Below are 23,245 nucleotides of genomic sequence, written 5' to 3'. Positions count from 1 at the left end.
AAGTGCAGAGCATTGAACTTTTCCAGCTGCAGAGTTCACTGCCTGGTCGTGGCTTGTGGGAAGTCTTGCAGGCCATGACATCTGCTAGTGCCACCAGCATGGTGACTGCTGTAAGGCAGGAGTTGTGTCTTCTGACGTGAAACAGTACTTTTAAAGTTCCTTACAACAAAAAAGGTTCCAAAGAGTTGTTTTTGAATGCCAGTTCAGGTGTCAAACAGTGACGATCTTCAAGGAAAATGTGTTCTCCCTTCACCCATCCTTCCAAAAGTGATCACAGGAAAGATTTGCTGCTTCCCCGAGTTTACTTTCTGTGGGAATGACATTGGTGGCAAGTGAGTTAGGGTTGGTGTCCATCCAGGGTTTCAAGGTCCCTTCCAACCCTTAAGATTCTGTGATTCTGTGAAGGGCTGATAAAACCCTTCTGTTCTTCATGTTGCCTGTGGCATGCACCGCCATGAGCTGGTGTTGCACAGGCGTGCCCAGGAGGAAGTGTCTTACATTTGGGTTTTGCATCAATTTAATATAGTCACTATTAAAAGTGGGCCCCATGATCACGCTGCTTGATTGGCCTGAAAAGATCATTTGTGTAAAACAAAAACGTTTTTGGTCACTTCTCTAGGAAATGTTACTGACACCAACCCCATCTCAATAATCTTACTATAGATGTCATTGTATCTGGCCGAGTAGGGTAGCAATAGGATCCCATGACTCTAGGAACTGTAATGATGTATCTGGAAATTAAGCAATTGTCACAAGCTGTTTACATCTCCTCCCTGTTCTGTTTCTGAATCAAACAGCTGACAAGACTCCTTATTAATATCCAGTTTTAATTTGATGCTTTACTTAATAAACTCAAAGATGAACAGATACTTAGATTTCTTCCAAACAATATTTATTTCTACAAGTCAAAGGATCACAGAATCTTAAAAGTTGGAAGAGACCTCGAAAGATCATCTAGTTCACCCACCCTGCTGGAGCAGGACCACCTGGAGTAGGTCACACCAAAATCCATAAGCAGGTAAAATCTATCCACGTAACCACTTCTCTGCAAGCTGGAAGTTTCTCCCTTTCTTCCTCTGACACATGACATAAATGTTCTGTCAAATGTGTAGAGATGGGCTGCAAAAGTCTAGTAGAATTAATTTAAAGCAACTCCAGACCTTCTACAAAAGTCTCAGATTCTCCCACTCCATCTGTAGTTTAGTAAGTCACAGTTTTTTGTCAGTTTGTGAAATGCTGTTGCTGCTTTCTGCACCCACACCGTGATAGTAGATGGTTTACATTCAATAAAACTTCCTGTGGGAGACTTTCCTTCACGCTAGCTGAACATCTCAGCGTATCAACCTGGGCAGCAGGCCTGTGTTGTTCTTAGAAACTTGTAAACAGCTTTTTAAAATATGTATTTTGTGATTTTGCAAGCAGCAGCAGAGGTCCATGTTTACTGATACCAGAAAGTAGCCACAAATGTGAGAGGTGAGGTGTCATTGTGACACCCTGCCAGTGCTGAGTTCCCACCCGGTGTAACAGGCAGCTCCACGTGTTGCTGCTGAGGAGCCGGAGCGGATGGCAGCCATGCCTGCCACCCTGATTAGGCACTGTGTACGCAGTGCAGCCCTCTGGAAATCAGTCTCAATATGTATGAAACTGAGCTGTTTCTGGCCCAGAGGCCAAAATGTACGTAACCAACATGCATGGTGGCCAGCAGGACCTGCCATACATCAAGTCAAATCCTTTCCAGCTACACAGATCCATTACTTGAAGCAGCTTCAGTGAAGTCCAAAGTGGGTGCTTTAGAGTTATGTAGACACTGTGCATCTCTTTTTAATTTTGCATGTGGCTAATTCCATTTATTTTCTACCTGTGTTTACTGTGTTGATATCTAACCGTATAAGAGGCTTCATCTGGCCTGAAGCAAAGTGTGTGCTCTGTGGCACCAGCTATTAAGCAAGAAATTTCTGTGGCAACTAAAAGGTGAAAGTTTCTTTTATTTCCTTACTGGTGGTAGAAACTTTGCTTAATTTCCTAATTTGAAGGAAATCTGCAGAATATCTAAGACATCATGTCACAGAGCATCTTCTGAAGGAGTCTGTGTTAACAGAGCCATCTGGATGTTTTACTGAATGTGGCCTTGTATATGCATTCATGACAGGCAAGGGTGTAGAGCTATAAAAATAAATGGAATTACAAAGGGTAATGCCAGAACTGGATGCTGCAAAGGGAGACCTGCCCTCCTCCATTTTCATAATATACAATCTCTCTCCTTCTTTTAAGGAATTACAGCAAAAGAATATATGTTAAGAAGGTTAAGTTTCTTGAAATGGATTAGATTATTATCCACAAATCCCTAGGCTCTTCATGCACAAGAGAGTAAACAACAACCCTGTCTCCCATTTTACTTGACTATATTGGGTTTTTTTTCTTCTCATCCACTTTTTATCGTTTGATTGTAAGCTCTTCTGCTTTTATAAATGCAGGGCTTCCCCAGAGCTTCCCCAGTCAAAAAAATAGCACATTACAAGCTTGGTGGGCGAGGAGGAGGAGGAGGAGTGTGGGAGGGTTGCAGACAAGGCCAGAAAAAGAACATCACTTGCCTGGTAGGGCTGGCTGCCTGGGCTGGGGAGTGCCTGGGCTGAGGGGCTGCCCATGGAGGGCTGAGGGCACCTCTGAGGCAGGGTGGTGTGGGAAAGGCTGGCTGCCCTCCCTCCCAGGCTGCCCACTCTCACCCGCCTCCTGCTCTCAGGAAGACAGAGCTCCTTTCAGCGCCGCTGTCCGCTGTTCTCAGCCTTGTTATTTTACATCTCTTTACAGGGGGGTTATTTCTAAGTTGGCAAATAGGTGGCTTGTTCCGTGTCCCTCGTACTTCCTTTTAAATGCAATTAATTAATTGATTAATATTGCACTGAGCAGCTTGCTTGGAAGGGACAGCTCTTCTGGGTTTTTTTTGACTAATTACCAGTCTGGATTTCTGAATGAATATAAGGCTGCTAATTAATCTCACTGCAGTTCTCACAGAAAGAGACCCTGATAAGACCTTGCCAATTAACATAAGAAAAAAAATTATGTCAAGCATCCTGTTGTGTTTTTCTGGCATCTACTCTCAATCAAGTGATTATCACTATTAAATCCAGATACAGACTAACTACTAAGTATGAAAGCCAATGGGCTGTGAGGCTGCTCCAGACTTGCCCAGACGTTATTCATTTAGGAGCTAGCTGTTATTTGCACACTCATTCGCTCCTGTTGCCTAACATTGCCTGCCACATTTTTTGTAAGCAGGAGGAAGACAAAGCAGGATGAGCACTGCAAGTGTCTGGCCATCCCCATGGCAAATTTCTGGCAATATCTTGGTGTTAATCAATAATAGTGGAATGCTGAGAGAGGAGTTTTGGCAGAGTGGGTCACAGCTTTCACCTGGTTTGTCTGGTGCAGCCAGGGACCCGGGCTCTGCTTATGGAGCTGCCTGGGTCAGGAACACTCCCACAGTGCATGACAGGGACCATGCAAGCGCAGTATAGGATGATGCTGGTGATGGCAGGCATCAGGGACATCCCTGCACTCCTTTGCCTGTCCCACAAAGTATACTCATTAGCTGTGCTGGGCAGTGCCAGCATGCAGTCCAAATATTCTCCTTGCTTCTTACAAGGGGACTTTGCAGCCTGTGCTGACTTCCCTGCTGCCGTGGCTAGTAGTTCATGGAAAAGCTAATTTAAAACTGCCTGGGCACGTTACAAGACTGTGTAATCTCAGCTGTATCTGTAGTGTAGAAATTTCCATGAAAATACAGAGCCAGATGCTCAGCTGGAGACAAGTACTCCAGCTCTGATCCACACTAGCTCTGTGAGAAAAAGGAGGCTTACAGGGTCTCCTCTATCCAGGGGGAAGGGACAGGACCTTTTGCTATTGCCAGTTCACTCACATTGCCTTGAATGTTCTGGAGCAGGGTTTCTGGCCCACAGGACCACGTGCCACGGATGTTTCTGAAGCAAAGAGCAGCACAGTAATTGCTGTGGTGGGTGTTCACTGCTCTGGATGACCAGAGAGCTGTCAGACAGCAGGACATAGAATGAACTCATTGAAAGTGACAGTTTAAATAATGCTGCTTGAGTTTAATTTCTTTTTTTTTTCCCTCTCTGTGCTTGCAGGTCAGAAGATTCTTCACCACAGAAGTGATGTTTTAGAAACTGTTGTCCTGATCAATCCCTCAGATGAAGCTGTTAGTACTGAGGTAAGACAGAAAAAATTTCATTGGACATGCCATAAAAGCTCCATTAAATGGGCAGTGAAGCAAATGTAGTTGAGATGATTCTTCAGTATTAGTTATTGCCTTTGAGCTCCCTGACTCAAAAACCCCAATACTGTCTTTCGGAGTTTTAGCAGAGTAAGACCAGGTCCTAACTATGGGTGAAAGGACATGTTGGGAGCAAATATCATAAGAAACATCAACCATCACTTGATTTTATCCCTGATTTCCCAGACTTCTCACAAATTATCAGGAGCATAGGACAAACACATACCTCTGATTCCAGCACTTCTTTTCTCATAATGCACCAAATTGCCTTCTTGATGAAGTGGAGGCAGCTGTGATGAAGCTGCACTTGCCTTTCTTTTGATCCTCCACTGTTTGGTAGCTCTGGATGCCTATTTCACACATGAAAAAGGTGCCTAAATGTGCGCTAAGACAAATTTATGTCTTTGAGAAGAATTATCAGCTATACCATGGTGAATCTAGGTTGATCTGTCTCCCCTTCAAAAAGCAGATTACATGATCAGTGGATTTTTGTCAGAGAACTGAACTTGTAGCTCCAAGGCAGAATTGGCAAATTTAGCTAGTGAGACTGAAGGTTTTAAAAATAGGAATCATTGCATTGCTAGCCCATGCTGGGAAGAAGTACCATTTCTTTTGGGAAAGGAAGCATCTCTGCTAGTAGTACCTAGTGAAAACTCTGTGTTGTTACCAACCTTAAATGATATTAAACACAAACAGGAGGAAGTACCCTGAAACAAATGAAATTTCTGAAGTTGTAAAAGTTTAAATAAGTAAGTTATCTTAGTTGATGGCAGCCTATTTACTAAAATACTCTGCATGAAAACCTCTTACACAGAATTAGGGGTACTTGACAAGCAGCAAAGGAATCAGGTGGATAGTAAGTCTTAATATACTCAGATACTCAGATATTCAAAGTATTTGCACTTCTGTCACTGTTGCTTGTTGTACTTTTGAGAGAAGAACACCATCTGAGGCCCATTAATGGCTTATGAACTCTGGCTTTACTCCTTTGGCTCTGGAAGATGTTTGGCTTTGTTACTCTTAATTTCCTCTGGCTAGACTGTGGGAGGCAATCTTTTCTTTGCTTCCATCTTGCCAAACTGGTCACAGTTGAGATTTGCCTTGCCTGGCTAAGCAAGACTCTGATTGGACACAAGCCAAGAGGCAAGATAATTAAATCAGAGGTTGGAATAGACACACTCTGCCCCTTATACCAAATAGAAAACTTAGTTTCATGTATTGAGAGGTTGCATGTGGGGAGACGGTGATATAGCATGAAGCTCTGACTTCACCAGAAGAGGAACTTGAGTAACTTGGATCTATCTGTTCACAAAAAATTAAGGAAAAATATATTGAAAGAAATTCCTGCTAATCGATCAGGAATAGCCATACTGTTGGTAGTCCAAGCATGGTTTGTCCCAAAACTCCTGTCATGTTCTGTCAAATGCCAAAATACCTCCCATAAGAGTGAGGCCCAAAGAACAAGAGACTGCAGTTTCCCAAAGAAAGTGAGTTTATTAAACCCTCCTTCTTAAGAAGAACCTGTTCTATTTCTCTAATGGTCCTGTGACTCTAGAGTAAGTCTGCGAAACCATTGAACTGTTCACACTCCATCTTTACCTCTGTTTTCACTGAGGCTACATCTTGCTTCCTTCAATTTGGGACTTCAACTAGGGCTAGAACTGAACAGATTTGTCACCTTGCAGCGTTCTTTCTGAAAAAGAATGATCTTGACATCAAGAGATTAATTTCTGGTAGTCCTTTGGGAAGCCTTCATTATACCCAGACACAAAATTTGTGTGTCTCTTTGAGGTCTTCCATGTGCATTGTACATCGTGCTCTGTAATCAGCAAGCATTTATTTACTTTTTTTTTTTCTTGCTATAGCTTTCTAACGTATACTGCAGAACATATTTCATCATCAATTAATAAAATAGATCAGAGGGGAATTATGTGACAGTCACAAATCAGTGGTTCACAAGTCAGGAAATAACTTTGCAGCTGGAAAACCTACTGAGTTTACACCTAAGTCAGCAGGCTGTCCAGCACTGCTGCGAGCAATGAGGAAAAACATAGAAGAGAAAGCCAGTTCTTGCATGGTTTTAATATGGCTAAAACAGGGAAGATTTGAGCAACACACATCAAACAGCCATCTGCATTCATCTATATTTTTGTCTGAAATAGAAATGAATGCACCCGATCCAGCGAGGATGTTGCTGAATTTACAGTCATTAGTGCAGATAGTGACAGAAAAACATCAGTCCTACCTTTAATTAAAGGAACTTTCTGCTGCTCAGCATCAGGATCACTTATTTAATTACTATGAAAATGTGGTAGAGTTGGGATTTTCTTTCAGATACACACTCTTCATTGCCTCTTTTCTACTTGTACTGAAAATACAAGTTTTTCACCAGAGGTTCAGGTAGAGCCTTCCTGACTCAGCATCCCTGAAGTGAGCAGGAATAATTCAGAACAACTGATTGCTTAACAATCAATATAAAAATTTGAAAGAAGAGCTTGCTGAGAGAGCTGAAGTGATTATGTCATCTCCATGGAGATGGAGCTTGGATGTAATACCATGTGGAGTTGTTCCAGATGGACTCTGCTCATTTAGTTTAATAATGGCGATAGCCTTGTTCTGGAATCATTATTTTGCTTTAACTTAATTGCTCCTTAAACAGAGGAATTAGTGCGCTTGAAATTCATACATTGCCATAGGCTGAATTGACTTTTCAGTGTTGGACAAGGTTTTTCAAGTATTTCCTAAAAAAATGTATGCAACAGTACAGAATCTTACACAGGTTTTGTTTAGTTTTGTTATTAAGTTGAATTCAACCAACAGAACTATACTGCTTCTATGGATTTCTCTTATCATGCAAATAAATCTCCCCCTGGGGGGGAAACAGGAATTATTAGTAGCTCTAGTGAGAGTCAAGTAAAGTAACAAGCATAGGTTCTAAAATTGTTAAGTTATTTTAAAATGCAAAAGAAGGTTGTTTCCCAATACCAAACTCATTTGTGCCATCAGGCATCTAACCAAATTGACTACTTTATATTGAAAAAAATCCTGAGTTGGCACACTTTAAAACTCATAGTGCCCATAGTTAGTGACATCAAGAGATGGCAATGGAATATGTTCACTGAAAATACTATTTTTTTTCATTCAGATTTTATTCTGTTCTGCTCCTTGCCTTTTTTCCGTGTCATTAATTTGGTTTGATTGTCAGACCTTCTCTCTAATTGCTTCTTGTCTCTTTTTTTTCCCATTTTGTACCTTTCTCATTGTCTTTTGTAAACAGCAGTGTAACTTGATAATGTCAGACTCTGGTGCAAACTGTGTTTTAAATTAGGAGAGCTAAACTGCACGTTCTCATCAGAGTACGGAAACAAATGGTACTTCTCATTGTTGATGTATTTCTTCCTTTGCTCTAGGTGCGCTTAATGATCACAGACGCTGCAAGACACAAGCTACTTGTACTAACTGGACAGTGCTTTGAAAACACAGGAGAACTCATTCTTCAGTCAGGGTCTTTCTCCTTCCAGAACTTCATTGAGATCTTCACGGATCAAGAGGTGTGTTCAAAAAAGTGTCTTCTGTATATTGTTATGTGATAGCAGAGATTTCTAGAAGACTAAAATGGCCCTCTGTGTTGTTAGAGTTACCATTGGCAGCCTGATGCTGATGCTCTTTGCTCTCAAAATGTTTCTTTAATTTACTTCACAATCAATGCAACTTGTTTAAGAAAAGAATTGTATTTTAATCGAGGATTTAAATTGTAACATCCAGAAACAGAAATTCAAGGAACCTTTTGACAATGGAAGTCGATAGTGCTATGCTTAAAATATGCAGGTTGTTTATCTAAAGTGCACATACAAAGCACTCAAAATTGAACTTGGCACCAGGTTCTTGCCTGATGGCAGCTAAGTAATAGGTGACATTAAGTAAGACAGAGACTGTTTGTTGGAACAGCTGTAAGATTTTTGCACCACCTACCTGCTTGGCTCCTGTGTAGTTGTGTTTGAAATCTGGCCAGCAAAATCTTTAAATCTTCTAACTTTTACATACCAAAAAGATAAGTATAAAGTATACCAGTATGTAATCTGTTTGTTTCTTGTTATTTTGCTGTCTTGCTTAATGTACTGTGTCTCAAAGCTCCTATAGGGCAGGAACCCATAGTAAACAAGCTGTCATGCTGAATTTGGCTACTGTATAAAGTGTATATTTAAATAAACTATATGGCTGCATCCCTGGTAGTATAGTTTCCAAAATTAGTTGGGACCATGTCTATGGAGTGAGGTTTTAAAGTTCAGCACTGGAAAACCAAAGTTTGCATGACCTCCAGTGAGATGTTGTATTCACTTGATCCTGTTCTCAAAGCTTCTTCATGCAGCATGTGGCTTTAGGGTTGAGAGAAGAGCTGGGTTCCCGCCCTTTGAAGTATGTGTGACATCTAAAACTCATTGGCAGTTCACAGTTACTTGAAATTGCAAACTCAAGCTCCTTGTATCTCCGGCTCATTAGCAACCTATTTGCTTTATGGCTATTTGCAAAACTAGGTGCAAATCCTACTGTTATGGTTAGGAAACAAAATTCTTGGCTGGAAAGCAGAGGGGCGATGTTTGACCATGAGTTACATTGGCTGAGGGATTGCCATAGTGGTAGGCATGCGGAGGGTACTCCTGTTATGAGTATGGCCTGTTTGGCTCATCTCTGTAGCTGGCAGCAGGCTCACCAGCCAGCCAAAATGGCTCTTTGAAAGTGTTATCTTCCAGATAATTGTTTCTGAAGTCATGGACACTCATAGCTTGTACAAGATTCCACAAAAGCAAAGAAAGAACTTATTTACAGTACTGCAATCTGTGAATCCGATCACCAGCATCTGTGCTGGGAGACAGAAGATGGCCCATTCCACTGCCTCTGAAACAACAGCTAGAAGGGGGAAAACCTTTATTTTCATCTCTGTGGTCCAGAGTAGGAAGCAGTCTTGTGTTTGAGCAGCCAACTTGCTGTTTGCCTTCACCAGCTGTGACACCTTTAAAAATTAAAACTTGAAAAGATGATCAGGTTCACAAACACATCTCTTTTTTTCCCAGAATGGCTTTGAATCCAGAGAAATGAAGGAACAGTTACATCTCTGTGTTGGCAAATAGCATAAGCAGTAGATCTGTTGATATCCTTGGTGTCACCTTTTGAAATACAGAACATTGAGGCCTTTTCTGGGACATTTGACAACTTACTGTTCCTGACAGATATAGTCTATGTCTGGAATAACTTTCTCCAGCTTTTCATTGGCCTGCAGTACCAGTGGCTTAACACTGTCTGCATTATGTGTACCAACCTTTAGGAGCAAAGAAAGCCAGAATTTAGTAGTAAGCAGAAATCCAAATATGGTGTAATATAAACTGGAGAGGACTAACCACAAGCCTTGGCCCAGTATCTTTGTTGTCCCGGTGAAGTACAATTATTTTTTTTTTTAAAATCTAGCCAGAAAATTGCCCCTACGTGAGAAACAATCTGTATTTAACTTACCCCCTAATGTGTGCAACAGCCTTGGATTTATTAATCCACAGGCGGCAATCTGTTGTTACTTTTGTGTCTCCCTAGTTATGTGTTTTCAACCCTGATCAGAGACGCAGCATAGGAGTACACTTGAGATCCTAAATTCAGTTCAGAGCTGTGGTCTGTGCTTCCTCTCTTTTCTGATTTCTGCAAAAAGCAACAGGAATATTTCTCCCACTTTCCTTATCTTTCAGCCTTTTCTTCTTTTGTTTGGTTTTGCTTTTCCTGAGCTCCTTTTTAGACAAAGCCATGTCTGACACATGGGTGAGATTTACTGATGCTCCCATCAAATGGTTTGAATACTAAATAAGGCTGGCAAATGAAGATAGAAAAAAAATTTCTGTTTTTTTTCGTTGGATGATTTTTCTTTGGATAACAGCTACTGCATCTTTGTTGAGTTTTATTTTTGTTAAAGGCTGAAAATAAATTATGTAACACAAAGAAAGGATGTGAGACATGTGGAAGCCCAAAAAGATCTAATGCAATCAAACATCATTAATTTTTAATGTATTCATTTCTTCTGCTGATACAGCTTGTGGTCCAAGACTTACAAATTATTCAGCTGTAACATAACCTGTATAATCTTTATGAAGACTATTCTTAGAGCTTGCACACTATAATTGAGTCTCTGCAAAGAATGTTGTGGAGTTTTGCGTGATGGTGTGCTGGCATATTTTGCACTGACACTTTATGCCTAAATTGCATCTTTAAAGAGGAAGCTTACTCTCTGTTAAAAGAAAATAGAACAGGAACAGGCCATATTTAACCTATTTAGTAAAAAGAAAAATTAAAGTATCTGTGGAGCTGGAAGAAGGTATAAAATATGTCATACTTTTTTGTGTTTAATTGTCTACCTACCTGTCTAGGACCATCCAATATTGTTTTTTTGGTTCAGACTGGAACAGAAAAACAGCTCTTTATATTATGGCATAGAACTTCTTGTTCTCTTTGCCTTTATTTCAGGAGCTGGTTTTGGTACTAGCATGTTATCAGATGCTGTAAAAATTGATGAAGTTATTCTGTCTCTTCCTATAGCTCTGTGCTTCCCAGTCTTCTAAATATAAGACTTGTAGCTGTTTGCACTTCAGAAGCAATAACTCATTTCTTAGTGTACTGTAAAACTCCCTTGCAGTCAGTCATGCTAATATGGGAAGACGTGCTGGCTTTTCAGGAGCCAGCCTGCAGAAAGAACTGCAGCAACATTGGCGAGGTAGGATATACCCCGTGAGAGAAGGGGTGAGGAAGACGTCTGCCCCTGGCAGGATGCCAGCCTCCTCTGTGTTGCAGTTACTCCCTGCCTGTTCAGTGGGTGTGCTTTTTCCCTTAGATATCTCTCTGGCTCTTCTGGAGGGACTCGAGCAGCAGGGAGACTCCTGAGATAGTGGTAGAGATAGCGGCAGTTCTGGCAGCATTAGCCTCATAGTCCTCATATCCTTTCAGTATAAAAGCTTATACCGTCCTCCTGTAAAGGGTGCAGGAGGGAAGGGGAAACCCCTGTTGTCCTTTGGGCAATATGGATCAGAAATAAGGTCCTTCTTTGTATTAAACACACAGTAGTAAACTAGTTGTGGTAACAGGTTCCTTGGGCTTCTAGGATGGGTATTCACCAGCGCAGATGCAAATTGAAAAGTTTTGTGTATCTTGTTAGGAAACACTATGTCCTGACATTAATTGTCATTTTAAAAAATGAATTTACATGCATCTTCTGTGTTTCTGTTTTACAACTCTTAGATTGGTGAATTATTGAGCACCACACACCCTGCCAACAAAGCCAGCCTAACTCTTTTCTGCCCAGAGGAGGGGGACTGGAAAAACTCCAACCTTGACAGACACAACCTTCAAGACTTTATTAACATTAAACTCAACTCAGCTTCCATATTGCCAGAAATGGAAGGACTCTCTGAATTCACAGAGTATCTGTCAGAATCAGTAGAAGTGCCATCCCCTTTTGACATTTTGGAACCTCCAACCTCAGGAGGCTTCCTAAAACTCTCGAAACCCTGCTGCTACATTTTCCCAGGGGGAAGAGGGGACTGTGCACTGTTTGCCGTGAATGGATTCAACATGCTTATCAATGGAGGATCTGAAAGAAAATCTTGCTTTTGGAAACTTATCCGGCACTTGGACAGAGTAGATTCTATTCTGCTCACTCATATTGGAGATGACAACCTGCCAGGAATCAATAGCATGCTTCAACGGAAGATAGCCGAACTAGAAGAGGAGCAATCACAAGGGTCGACTACCAACAGTGACTGGATGAAAAACCTGATCTCACCTGATTTAGGAGTTGTATTCCTTAATGTACCAGAGAACCTGAAGAACCTGGATCCCAACTTTAGAGTAAAAAGGAGTGTAGAAGAAGCTTGTTTTACTCTCCAGTATTTAAATAAATTGTCTTTGAAACCAGAACCTCTTTTCAGAAATATGGCAAGTACCATTGACCCCATCATTTTATTTCAGAAAATGGGAGTTGGCAAACTTGAGATGTATGTGCTTAACCCTGTCAAAAACAGCAAAGAGATGCAGTATTTTATGCAGCAGTGGAGTGGTACTAACAAGGATAAAGATGAATTCTTGTTACCAAATGGCCAAGAACTAGACATTCCATTATCCTACTTCACTTCCGTCTCATCCCTGATTGTGTGGCATCCAGCTAATCCCGCAGAGAAAATAATCCGAGTTCTGTTTCCTGGAAACAGTACTCAATATAATATTTTAGAAGGACTAGAAAAACTCAAACACTTAGACTTCCTTAAACAACCCATGGTTACACAAAAAGATCTAGCAGGGAACATTGCTAGTCCGTCTGTGAAACAAGCAAAGTTGAAACAACGAACAGACAGCAAAGAGAGTCTCAAACCTTCTTCAAAGACACCACCAAGCAAGCCTGTCCGAAAGGAATCTAAAGAAGAAACAGTGGAGCCTACAAAGCCTAGTCCAGCACCAGAAAAGCCTCAGAAATTGGAAAACAAAGAAAAAATTCCAGTTAAGAAAGAGAAACCAGCAAAACTGGAGACCAAACCTACAGTGGCAGAAAAAGATGTAACAAGTAAAGAAGAACAATTAGTAAAATCTGAAATTCCTGAAAAACAAACTACAGATGTAAAACCAAAAGTGCCAAAGGAGAAGCTCGTGAAAAAGGAAGTCAAAGCAAAACCTGAAGAAAAGAAAGAGGAAAAAGAAAAACCAAAGAAAGAGTTGTTGAAAAAAGAGGAGAAAACACCCATCAAAAAAGAGGAAAAACACAAAAAAGAAGAGATCAAAAAAGAAGTTAAAAAAGAGGTGAAAAAGGAAGAGAAGAAGGAAGCTAAGAAGGAAGTAAAGAAAGAATCTCCACCAAAGGAAGCTAAAAAAGAAGCTAAAAAAGAAGAGAAGAAGGAGATTAAGAAGGAAGAAAAAGAAGCCAAAAAGGATGTCAAAAAGGTTCCTAAGGAAACAAAGAAGACAGCTACTCCTTCATCTGAAGCCAAAAAGTCAGCAGCAAAGCCTAAACCACAAAAGAAGGAGGAACCTGCTAAAAAAGAAGCAGTACCTGCTGGAAAGCCAAAGGAAAAGGGAAAAGTCAAGACTGTGAAGAAGGAGATCAAAGTCAGTGGAGCACAAGCTGCCCTTGCAGCAGCTGGAGTTGCTGCCACAGCTGTTGCAGCTGCAGAAATTATAGCCAGTGGAAAGAAACTTGAAGCAGAGAGATCCCTTATGTCTTCACCAGAGGATTTAACAAAAGATTTTGAGGAATTAAAAGCTGAAGAAGTAGAAACAATAAAAGAAACAAAACCTCAAGTTCCACTTATAGAGGATGAACTGAAACTCGCCAGCACGGTACAAAAAGAAGCCTTTGAAGTACAAAAAGAAAAATTAGATAACGAAGGACCTGCTGAGTCCTCTGATGAAGGCATAACTACCACAGAGGCTGAGGGTGAGTGCGAACAGACACCTGAAGAACTGGAACCTGTGGAAAAGCACAGAGTTGATGACAATGAAAAGTTTGAAGATGAGGGAACTGGCTTGGAAGAATCATCCGAAGCAGGAGATTATGATGAAAAGGCAGAGACAGAAGAGGCTGAAGAACGAGGTGAAGATGAAGAAGAAAAAACACCACTGGACTCGACAAAACTCTATATGGACACACCAAGAAAAAATGAAAAAAGCTCAGAAAAAACAATGGTTGAAGCAGATGCTAACATTGAAGATGAAAAGTATATTGAAAAGGCAGATTTTGAGGCATCAGATGAACGGGCTGAGGAAGACAGGGGAGAAGCAATAGAAAAAGCAGAAACTGAAGAGACTGAAGAAGATGGGGAAGACAAAGCAGAAGATGCCAGAGATGCAGAGGAAACTTCAAAAACAGAAGCTGAAGAAGATTATGTGATGGCTGTGGTAGACAAAGCTGCAGAATCTGGTGAAGTTGAAGATAAATATGGCCTGCTTATAATTACACCAACAAAGTGCTCAGAGCTTCAGTCTCCAGCAGTTGAACCAGCGTCTTCTATCCATGACGAGACATTGCCTGGTGGTTCAGAAAGTGAAGCCACTGTTTCTGATGAAGAAAATAGGGAAGATCAACCTGAGGAATTCACAGCTACTTCAGGTTACACACAGTCTACCATTGAAATATCCAGTGAACCAACTCCAATGGATGAAATGTCAACACCCCGGGATGTCATGAGTGATGAAACTAATAACGAGGAAAGTGAGTCACCCTCTCAGGAGTATGTGAACATTACCAAGTATGAGACATCACTGTACTCTCAAGAGTTTGGCAGACCTAAACTTTCTCCACTTCCAGATGCTTTTAATGGATTGTCTGAAGGATCCAAAACAGACGCCACGGAAGGCAAAGACTATAATGCTTCAGCTTCCACCATCTCACCACCTTCTTCACTAGAGGAAGACAAATTTTGCAAATCTGCATTCCAAGACATGTACCAGCAAAAAGAAAGTGAAATCCAAGGCACTGCCAAATTAGAAATCAAAGAACCCTATCAAGAAGATGTTGGTGGAAAACGTAGTCCAGCCAAGAGTCCAGCTGACAGTTTGTCCCCTCCATCACCTGTTGCCAAAACACCACTGGGTGAACGTAGTGTGAACTTTTCACTCACTCCCAATGAGATCAAGGTTTCATCTGAGCCTGTCCCCATTGCCACATTGCCTAATGTGCATCAAGAAGTTGCTGAAGAGCACTGTGCAAGCCCTGAAGATAAAACATTAGAAGTAGCATCTCCCTCACAGTCTGCTGCTGGTAGTGCTGGCCACACACCCTATTATCAGTCTCCCACTGATGAAAAGTCCAGTCAGCTTCCCTCTGAAACCAGTGAAAAGTCAACAGAAGCTCCTGTTAGCTTTGCGTTCACTGAAGACAAAGATGAGACTGCAAAACCCAGAATAAGCCCTATGGATGAGCCAGTGCCAGATTCAGAATCTCCTTTTGAGAAGGTTCTCTCACCTCTGCGAAGTCCACCACTGATAGGGTCAGAGACCAGTTACGATACACTCTTGAGTGCTGATTTAAAGTCTCCCACCAGAGGTTACGGAAGTCTTTCTGGGGAGAAACCTGACAAAGAGAAATCCCCTGTTCAGATGAGCCCAGCTTCTGAAGCTAGTTCTGTGGGCCTTTTCCAAGAAAAACAAGATGAAAAAAGCATGGAGTTTATGGTAATTAAGGAAAACTTCAGCCTAGAAAGGAAAATGGAGGACACAGAAGCCAGCAGCTCCCAGTCATCGTTGGCCTTGGATGAGCGGAAGTTTGCAGGTGATCTCTCACCTACTCAAATAGATAACAGTCAGTTTGGTTCTTTAAAAGAAGATACCAAAATGTCAATTTCTGAAGGCACTGTTTCTGACAAGTCTGCAACTCCTGTTGATGAGGTTGTAGCAGAAGACACCTATTCCCACATAGAAGGAGTGGCTTCTGTTTCTACAGCATCTGTCGCAACTAGTTCATTTCCAGAACCGACTACTGACGATGTATCTCCTTCTTTGCATGCTGAGGTTGGATCTCCTCACTCTACCGAAGTTGATGATTCCCTTTCAGTGTCAGTTGTACAGACACCAACAACTTTCCAGGAAACAGAAATGTCTCCATCTAAGGAAGAGTGCCCAAGGCCCATGTCAATTTCTCCACCAGATTTCTCACCTAAAACTGGAAAATCAAGAACACTAGCAAATGATCACAGATCTCCTGAGCAGGCAACCATGTCAGTAGAATTTGGTCAGGAGTCCCCTGAGCAGTCTTTAGCAATGGACTTCAGTAGGCAATCTCCAGAGTATCCTACTCTAGGCACTGGTATACACCATATATCTGAAAATGGGCCAACAGAAGTAGACTATAGCCCTTCAGATATGCAGGAGCCTACTTTTGCACGTAAGATTTCCCCCGTGGAGCACTCATCTTACTCTCAGGAGAAAGATATTTCTGAAATAATTTCAGTTTCTCAAATTGAAGCTTCATCCTCAACTTCATCAGCTCATACACCTTCCCAGGTAACTTCACCATTGCCAGAGGAAACTTTTTCAGGTACTGTTCCTCCCAGAGATATATCACTACATTCTCCTTTTACCTCAGAAAAGGTGCAGAGCCTAGGAGAAAAGCTGTCACCGAAGTCTGACCTATCTCCATTAACTCCAAGAGAATGCTCTCCTCTGTACTCTCCTACTTTTCCAGATTCACCCCCTGCAATCAAAGAAGTGGTGTCAGCTAGTCACGCACCTTCGTTGTCACTGCAGGTGTCCTCTGTCAAAGCATTTGGTTACCAGGACCCCCTAACAAAGCACAGTCCAGAACCTTTATTCAGCCCAGGAAAAGAAGATTCAGAGAAGAGCAGCAGGTCACCAGAAGAAATGAGTTATTCTTATGAGAAAACTACTAGGTCACCAGAGGATATTAGCTACTCCTACGAGGCAGCTGGAAAATCTACTCGATCACCTCAGTCTACAGATTATTCCTATGAGGCAACCAGGGAAATGACCAGATCTCCTGAGGCCACAGATTATTCTTATGAGGTGACAGGGAAAACCACCACATCACCAAGGTCCATGGATTATTGCTATGAGATGACTGGGAAGACCACCAGGTCACCTGAGGCCACAGCGTACTCATATGAGAGAAGTGGGAAATCTACCAGATCACCCGATGCTATGGATTACTCCTATGAGACAACAAGGAAAGCCACTAAGTCACCAGAAGCCATTAGCTACTGTTATGAAACACCTGGGAGAACCAGCACATCACCAGAGGCCATGGCTTACTCCTATGAGACAACTGGGAAAGCCTCCAGTTCACCTGAAGCCACAGATTACTCATTTGAGACAAACGGGAGAGCCACCAGGTCACCCAAAGCTTCTGGCTATTCCTATGAAGCAAGCGGACGTTTCACTCCAGGGAAATCGCCAGCGGAATCCCGTCAGGATGTCGACTTATGCCTTGTGTCCTCTTGCGAATACAAACATCCCAAAACTGAACTTTCACCCTCGTTTATCAACCCAAACCCCCTTGAGTGGTTTGCAAGTGAAGATCAGTCTCAAGATCAAGAGAAGCTGTTAACTCATTCCGGGGGAACCCAGCCCCCCTCGGGAGGAAAGCAGCAGGGACGGCAATGTGATGAGACTCCCCCCACATCCGTGAGTGAGTCTGCTCCATCTCAGACCGATTCAGATGTTCCCCCAGAGACAGAGGAGTGTCCTTCCATCACTGCAGATGCTAACATTGACTCGGAAGATGAGTCAGAAACCATTCCAACGGACAAGACAATTACATACAAACATATTGACCCGCCACCTGTCCCAATGCAGGATCGCAGCCCTTCTCCTAGGCACCCTGATGTTTCCATGGTTGACCCAGAGGCTCTGCCTGTTGATCAGAATTTAGGTAAACCTTTAAAGAAGGACCTCAAGACAAAGACAAAAAAACAAGGTACTAAGGCCAAGTCATCTTCTCCTGTTAAAAAAAGCGATGGTAAATCGAAGCAAGTGGCTTCACCAAAGCCAGCTATAAAAGAATCTTTGGACAAAGTTTCCAAAACAGCTTCTCCAAAAACCAAGAATTCTGTGGAGAAGGCAACCAAAATTATCTTTAGTCCAGAACTAAAGTCCCAAATGGAAGTGAAAGATAAGGACACCAAGAATGCTGCAAATACAACAACATCCAAGTCAGCAAAGACTGCAACTACAGGTAAAGGCAGATAGCAGTTTCCTACTGCTAAGATTTTCTTAGTCAGCTGAGAATGGAGTTGGTAGCAAATCCCCAGAAAAAGGCCAGCTTTCAAATATAAATCCAGGGTGTAAAGGATCCATTTAAATGCATGAAATTCACTAATTTAATTTTTGTAACCTGAGAAACTTTATCTGTCAGTTTGCTCACAGAGTACATAAAGAGCTTCATGCTAGCTGTCTAAACCATTAGCTGACAAGTAGGTTCAATTCTCTTAACACAAATTAATGCAGATTAATATTGTGGGAGGCAAAGTTGCTATTGGCCATTGGGTGCTCATGTTACTTTGGTGGATTAATTTTAAGAGGAGTATTTTAAAAATTTCTATCAGTAGTAAGAGCACTTTTGGGGAACCAAGCAAGTACATCACATAATTCAGTTAAAGTCTTATTCCATCAGTGATGACTAAACATACAGAAAGTTAATGTCATTTGGGATTACCGTGTGTATTCTGAGTAGTAATAAAATATGAGTAAGATTACTAAAGGAGGCATTGTGTTAATCTGTTATTTCCAGCAGATCTTGTTAGAGTGTTTAGGGAATACTTTGATTTTGCTGTTGCCAGGACTGATGTTCTGCTGAAAGGATTTTTAACAAGGAGCAAGTCTAGGATTCAGTACAAACAAACCAGCAGTCAACAGTCTTTAGCTTCCTCATTTGAACTGATCTGCTGTTCCTTCCTTGCAGCATCATCTGCATGTCTCTGTTAGTAGGTGTGTTTCAAAGCAGCAGTACAGCTCCTCATGTTGTACATTTCTATGACACTTAGCTGTCTATGAGATTCTTCTTCCTTAAAGCACATTTCTCAGGTATACTTTAGAGCAGAAGACAAAGCTCTATTTGATAATGACATTTAACTGTAAAATGTAATGTCTGGTATATCCAGTGTTAGTATCCACAATTTAGAAAGATCTATCACAGACTTATAATAATAAAAGATTTTAAAAGATTTTTGTAGCATAACTAATAGTAAAAACTCTCCAGTTCAGGAGATTTTACCCTATCATGATGTTTGTTTGGCATATTTTCACAGGATGAACAGCAGGACATGCGAGACAACTGTAATGGACTTTGCTGGCCTTACAGTGTGTGATCTTGCATAGACAGAGTTGTTCTTATCTGACCGATATCTGTTTACTAAGCTTCATTATTCTGTAACAACATGAGAAGACTAATAGAACATAAATGTTGGTCGTCTGAATAAAATTACTGTCTGAATCCTGATTTTCAGTTCACGCTGTGATTCAGTGCATAGCAAACAACACTTTTATGGGGGTAGTACTGAAGCTTTGAACTTCCTTCTTGGAACAAGTACTCTATTATGTACACCAGCAAAAGCATGGTTCCCTCCACTTTTTGTGATAAGTGGCTAATTTGTGTAGGCAAATAAGGATCCCCCAGACAAACAAACGCCCTCGTCTCCATGAAGTAATTGCTTTACAAATTTCTCTGTCCTCCCAAGTTCCTCTGTGTCTTTGATCCTCTTTGTGCTCACATGTGGCAACTCCCTGGCACAACTGCAAGGCAGTCTGAGCGTACCAACAGCTACCAGGCTGATCCCTGCTTCAAATCTGCGTGGCTCCCTGTGTGACCCTAGGTTTTATAGTCATGCATGCCTGAGACTTTCAAAAAGCTGTGCTTCTTAACCTGGAAAATAATACCACCATTTATTGAATAATAACTCAGTAATCACAGCCCTGAATAGTAATTGTTGGAGGATAGTATATTACAGTCATGACTGAGATACATCAAAATTACGTGTCATTAAATGTAGGAAGGTAATGCCATAATTAGACATATCTCAGTGTTTTTAACAGTAATTTTAAAATGTGTGTTTTTAAGCAGCCTGTGATACATTTTGTTGTTTGGTTTCCAAAGGACCTGGGAATGCTAAGGTAGCAAAATCTACAGGAGTGCCTCCAGGACCTCCGGTGTATTTGGATCTGGTGTACATTCCCAACCACAGCAATAGCAAGAATGTCGACGTTGAGTTTTTCAAGAGGGTGCGTTCATCCTACTATGTGGTGAGCGGGAACGATGCTGCAGCTGAGGAGCCAAGCAGGGCTGTTCTGGACTCCCTGCTGGAGGGCAAGGCACAGTGGGAGAGTAACATGCAGGTAGGCTCTTCACCAGTATCTCTATCTGGAAATTTAACCTTCCCTGAGAAGCATCTATGGGGAGCCAGGGTGCCTCTGGAGGTGATGGCAGCTGCTGGGGAGTGGGGCCCCCACGCTGGGCACCTTATGTCACTGACGGTATGAGAGGACACCCGAGTGAAACATGGAGCTACAACATACTCAGATGCTCCCCCGATATCTGGCCCTTCTGGCCTGGGGAAAACCAGCTGAGAGATAGTTAACTGAGCTGTTTGGCTGTTTCATCTTGTTGCTATACCATATATGATCCAAGTTTGGAAATATTGCAGTTTTTAAGTAGGAAAGAACTAATGTTCTGTGGTTTACATGGTAATAGTGTACATTTGGGAACTTTCCATCGTGATCAATAAGTAAACAAAATATTTGGCCATAACCTCAACAGCTAGCAGTGCAGACAGCAAGCTGCTACCTCTCAATACATTACAAAACCAAGGTTTTCTTTTTATAAACTACTCCTTTGCAGTCATTTTACTTTACCTATATGATTTGCAGCCATTTTAGTTTACTTACCTATTTTATATATGCATTTGTTTATTTCCTTTTATCCACCAGTTTATTCAAGTATTTCTCGCATAAAGACACACTTTTTCCACAAGGGAAATACATATTTGTTGGCCAGGGCTGCATCTTTTGTTCACCACTTTCTCTTGTCCACTCCTCTGGACTTCTCATGGTTTGTGTTGCAGGTGACCTTGATCCCAACCCATGACTCAGAAGTGATGAGGGAATGGTACCAAGAGACCCATGAGAAACAGCAGGACCTCAACATCATGGTTTTGGCAAGCAGCAGCACTGTTGTTATGCAAGATGAATCTTTTCCTGCATGCAAGATTGAATTGTAAGAACGAGACCATGTACCACAAGACTAGACTTTGTTTCCAGAAATTCTTCCATTTGAAAACATATTTTCTAAAAATTCAACCTATCTATTTCAACTGCTGAACTATATACCTGCCAAATGCTAATACTGTGTCACAGTGATGCAAGTCACTAACATTTTTAAGTCTTTGCTGATTGCTAAGGGGAAAAAAACCACCCAGTATTAAACGTTAAATTAAATTTTAATTAAACATTAAAAACAGGGTTAAGATTCCTGCAAAAATACAGATCCAGTCTCATCTCCGCTGAACATTTGGAAACCATGCACTAACAACCTCAACTGACTTCTGCCAGGTAGAGGCATTTGCCCTCTAGAGAAACACAGAGTGAAAGAGAGGGGTAGGAGGAGAAAGTGACAAATAATTAGATCTGCATTCGTTTTATGGCAATAGATGTATCGCTTACTACAGCCTGTTTATGCTCTCACGTGAAAACAAAGCTTTAAATTTGCATCAATCTGAGCTATTGCAAGGGGGATCCTTTTTTATACAGAATTTACTTAGCTAGAAAATAAAAATAAATAGAACATGGCTAGGAAGGGATGTACAACCTAAACGCTCATCAGCAGTTCTCCACTTTAATTTGAACTCTGTATACTGACATACCATAACAATCATAGGCCAAATATGCATGTAATATGCACTTGTCCAGAAATCTAAAACCTTTAGTTCAACATGCAGAATTGTTGTTCTAAGGCATGCTTCCAGTGAAAGTCCACTCACTCCAGCCAGAACTGATCGGTCCACATGCTTAAAAACCCATGTCCACTGTCAATTAACTGAAGCAAAATACCAAAGCATTTGGGAGTACATACAGTAGACAATTTGCCTTAGAAAGTTACTTGAATGTACAAAGAAACTTGATGCACTTATTTCATAGAATAATTTTAGTTGAAAAAGGCCTCTAAGGTCAAGTCCAACTGTTAGCACTGCTGAGTCCACCACTAAACCATGTCTCCAACTGTCACATCAATGCATCTTTTAAATAAATCCAAGAGAAGTGACTCAACCACTTCCCTGGGCAGCCTGTTCCAGTGCTTGACAACCATTTTGGTAAATAAATTCTTCCTAATGTCCAGTCTAAACCTCTGCTGGTGCAGCTTGAGGCTTTTGCCTCTTGCCTTGTTGCTTGTTGCGTGGAGCAAAAGACCAACTGCCACCTCGCAACAATCTCTTTTCAAGTAGTTCTAGAGAGTCATCATGTCTCCCCCAACCCCAGTCTCCTCCAGGCTGAACAGTTCCCTCACCTCAGTTCCCTCAGCTTCCTCCCCATCAGACCTGTGCTCCAGACCCTTCACCAGCTTCATTGCCTGTTTCTGGACACTGTCCAGCACCTCGGTGTCCTTCTTGTAGTAAAAGGCCCAAAACTTAACACAGCATTCAAGGTGTGGCCTCCCCAGTGCTGAGTACAGGGGGACAATCACTTTTTTAATGTTGAGATAGCAAATTTATTAAACATCTGTGCAGGATCATAGTTAAACCATTAAAGAACTGTGAGTGTGCATGTGCAGTTTTAGAAACCTATTTGACTGGTCAAATGGCATGGTGCTATGAGTCAGTTATAGAAACACTTCATCGATGCACCTGGGCAGCTCAGCAAGCCAAGGTGCGCATTTTTTTCATAATGTGGAAGCAAGATTGAAGTGGTATCCAGTATCAGAGTCACAAAACATTTAGAATGATGAAAAAGGTCACCTGTGAGCCTGTACGGTGTTCAACCTTCCTTTGTGATACATTATTTTATTTGTTTAATTTAAGAGTGAATATGGGAGCAAATGTACAGAAACCTTTTTTTTAGTGCTGTGTGAACTTTAAATAGATGGATTTTTAACAAACATTTTCTTTTACAAGAAAATGCAAAGAAAAATTTTTGCAGTGAAGGCAATTTTTTTAGTAGTTTTGTAAGATAATAATGTTGTTTAAGGCACTAATGGACAATGGATATTGAGGTAACTTTTATTGAAAATAGTCAACTGCTAATACCTTTTGGGTGGTGGTGGGTAGTAGAAGGGCATCCTGGTGGTAAATTTGATGACAGAAAGCGGGATTTGAAAAGCTGATTGCCCAATACAAGGTGTAACCTACATTCTCAACCCACACAATACCTTGAAAAAAGATAGAATAAGCAATAAGATAAAAGATATCATTCTCCTTTCCTTTCCTCTTCGTTTAATCTTCC

At 41.3% G+C, this 23,245-nt stretch overlaps 1 protein-coding gene across 1 annotated transcript in view; it reads left to right on the top strand.

The window, feature by feature from the left end:
- The window catches only part of MAP1B (microtubule associated protein 1B), a 75,576-nt gene extending 52,697 nt beyond the window's left edge, over nt 1-22,879 (top strand). Inside the window, exons 3-7 of the mRNA XM_062018801.1 lie at nt 4,143-4,225; nt 7,699-7,839; nt 11,558-17,993; nt 19,911-20,149; nt 20,875-22,879. Coding sequence (XP_061874785.1) covers nt 4,143-4,225; nt 7,699-7,839; nt 11,558-17,993; nt 19,911-20,149; nt 20,875-21,030 — 7,055 coding nt within the window. The 3' untranslated portion in view covers nt 21,031-22,879. The remainder of the gene's footprint in view (nt 1-4,142; nt 4,226-7,698; nt 7,840-11,557; nt 17,994-19,910; nt 20,150-20,874) is intronic.
- The last annotated feature ends 366 nt before the right edge of the window (nt 22,880-23,245 follow it).

This window comes from Colius striatus, chromosome Z (genome assembly GCF_028858725.1).
Source record: "Colius striatus isolate bColStr4 chromosome Z, bColStr4.1.hap1, whole genome shotgun sequence".
Lineage (NCBI taxonomy): Eukaryota > Metazoa > Chordata > Aves > Coliiformes > Coliidae > Colius > Colius striatus.
The sequence above is the reverse complement of the archived record's forward strand: the minus strand, read 5'-3'. Positions and strand labels throughout refer to the sequence as shown.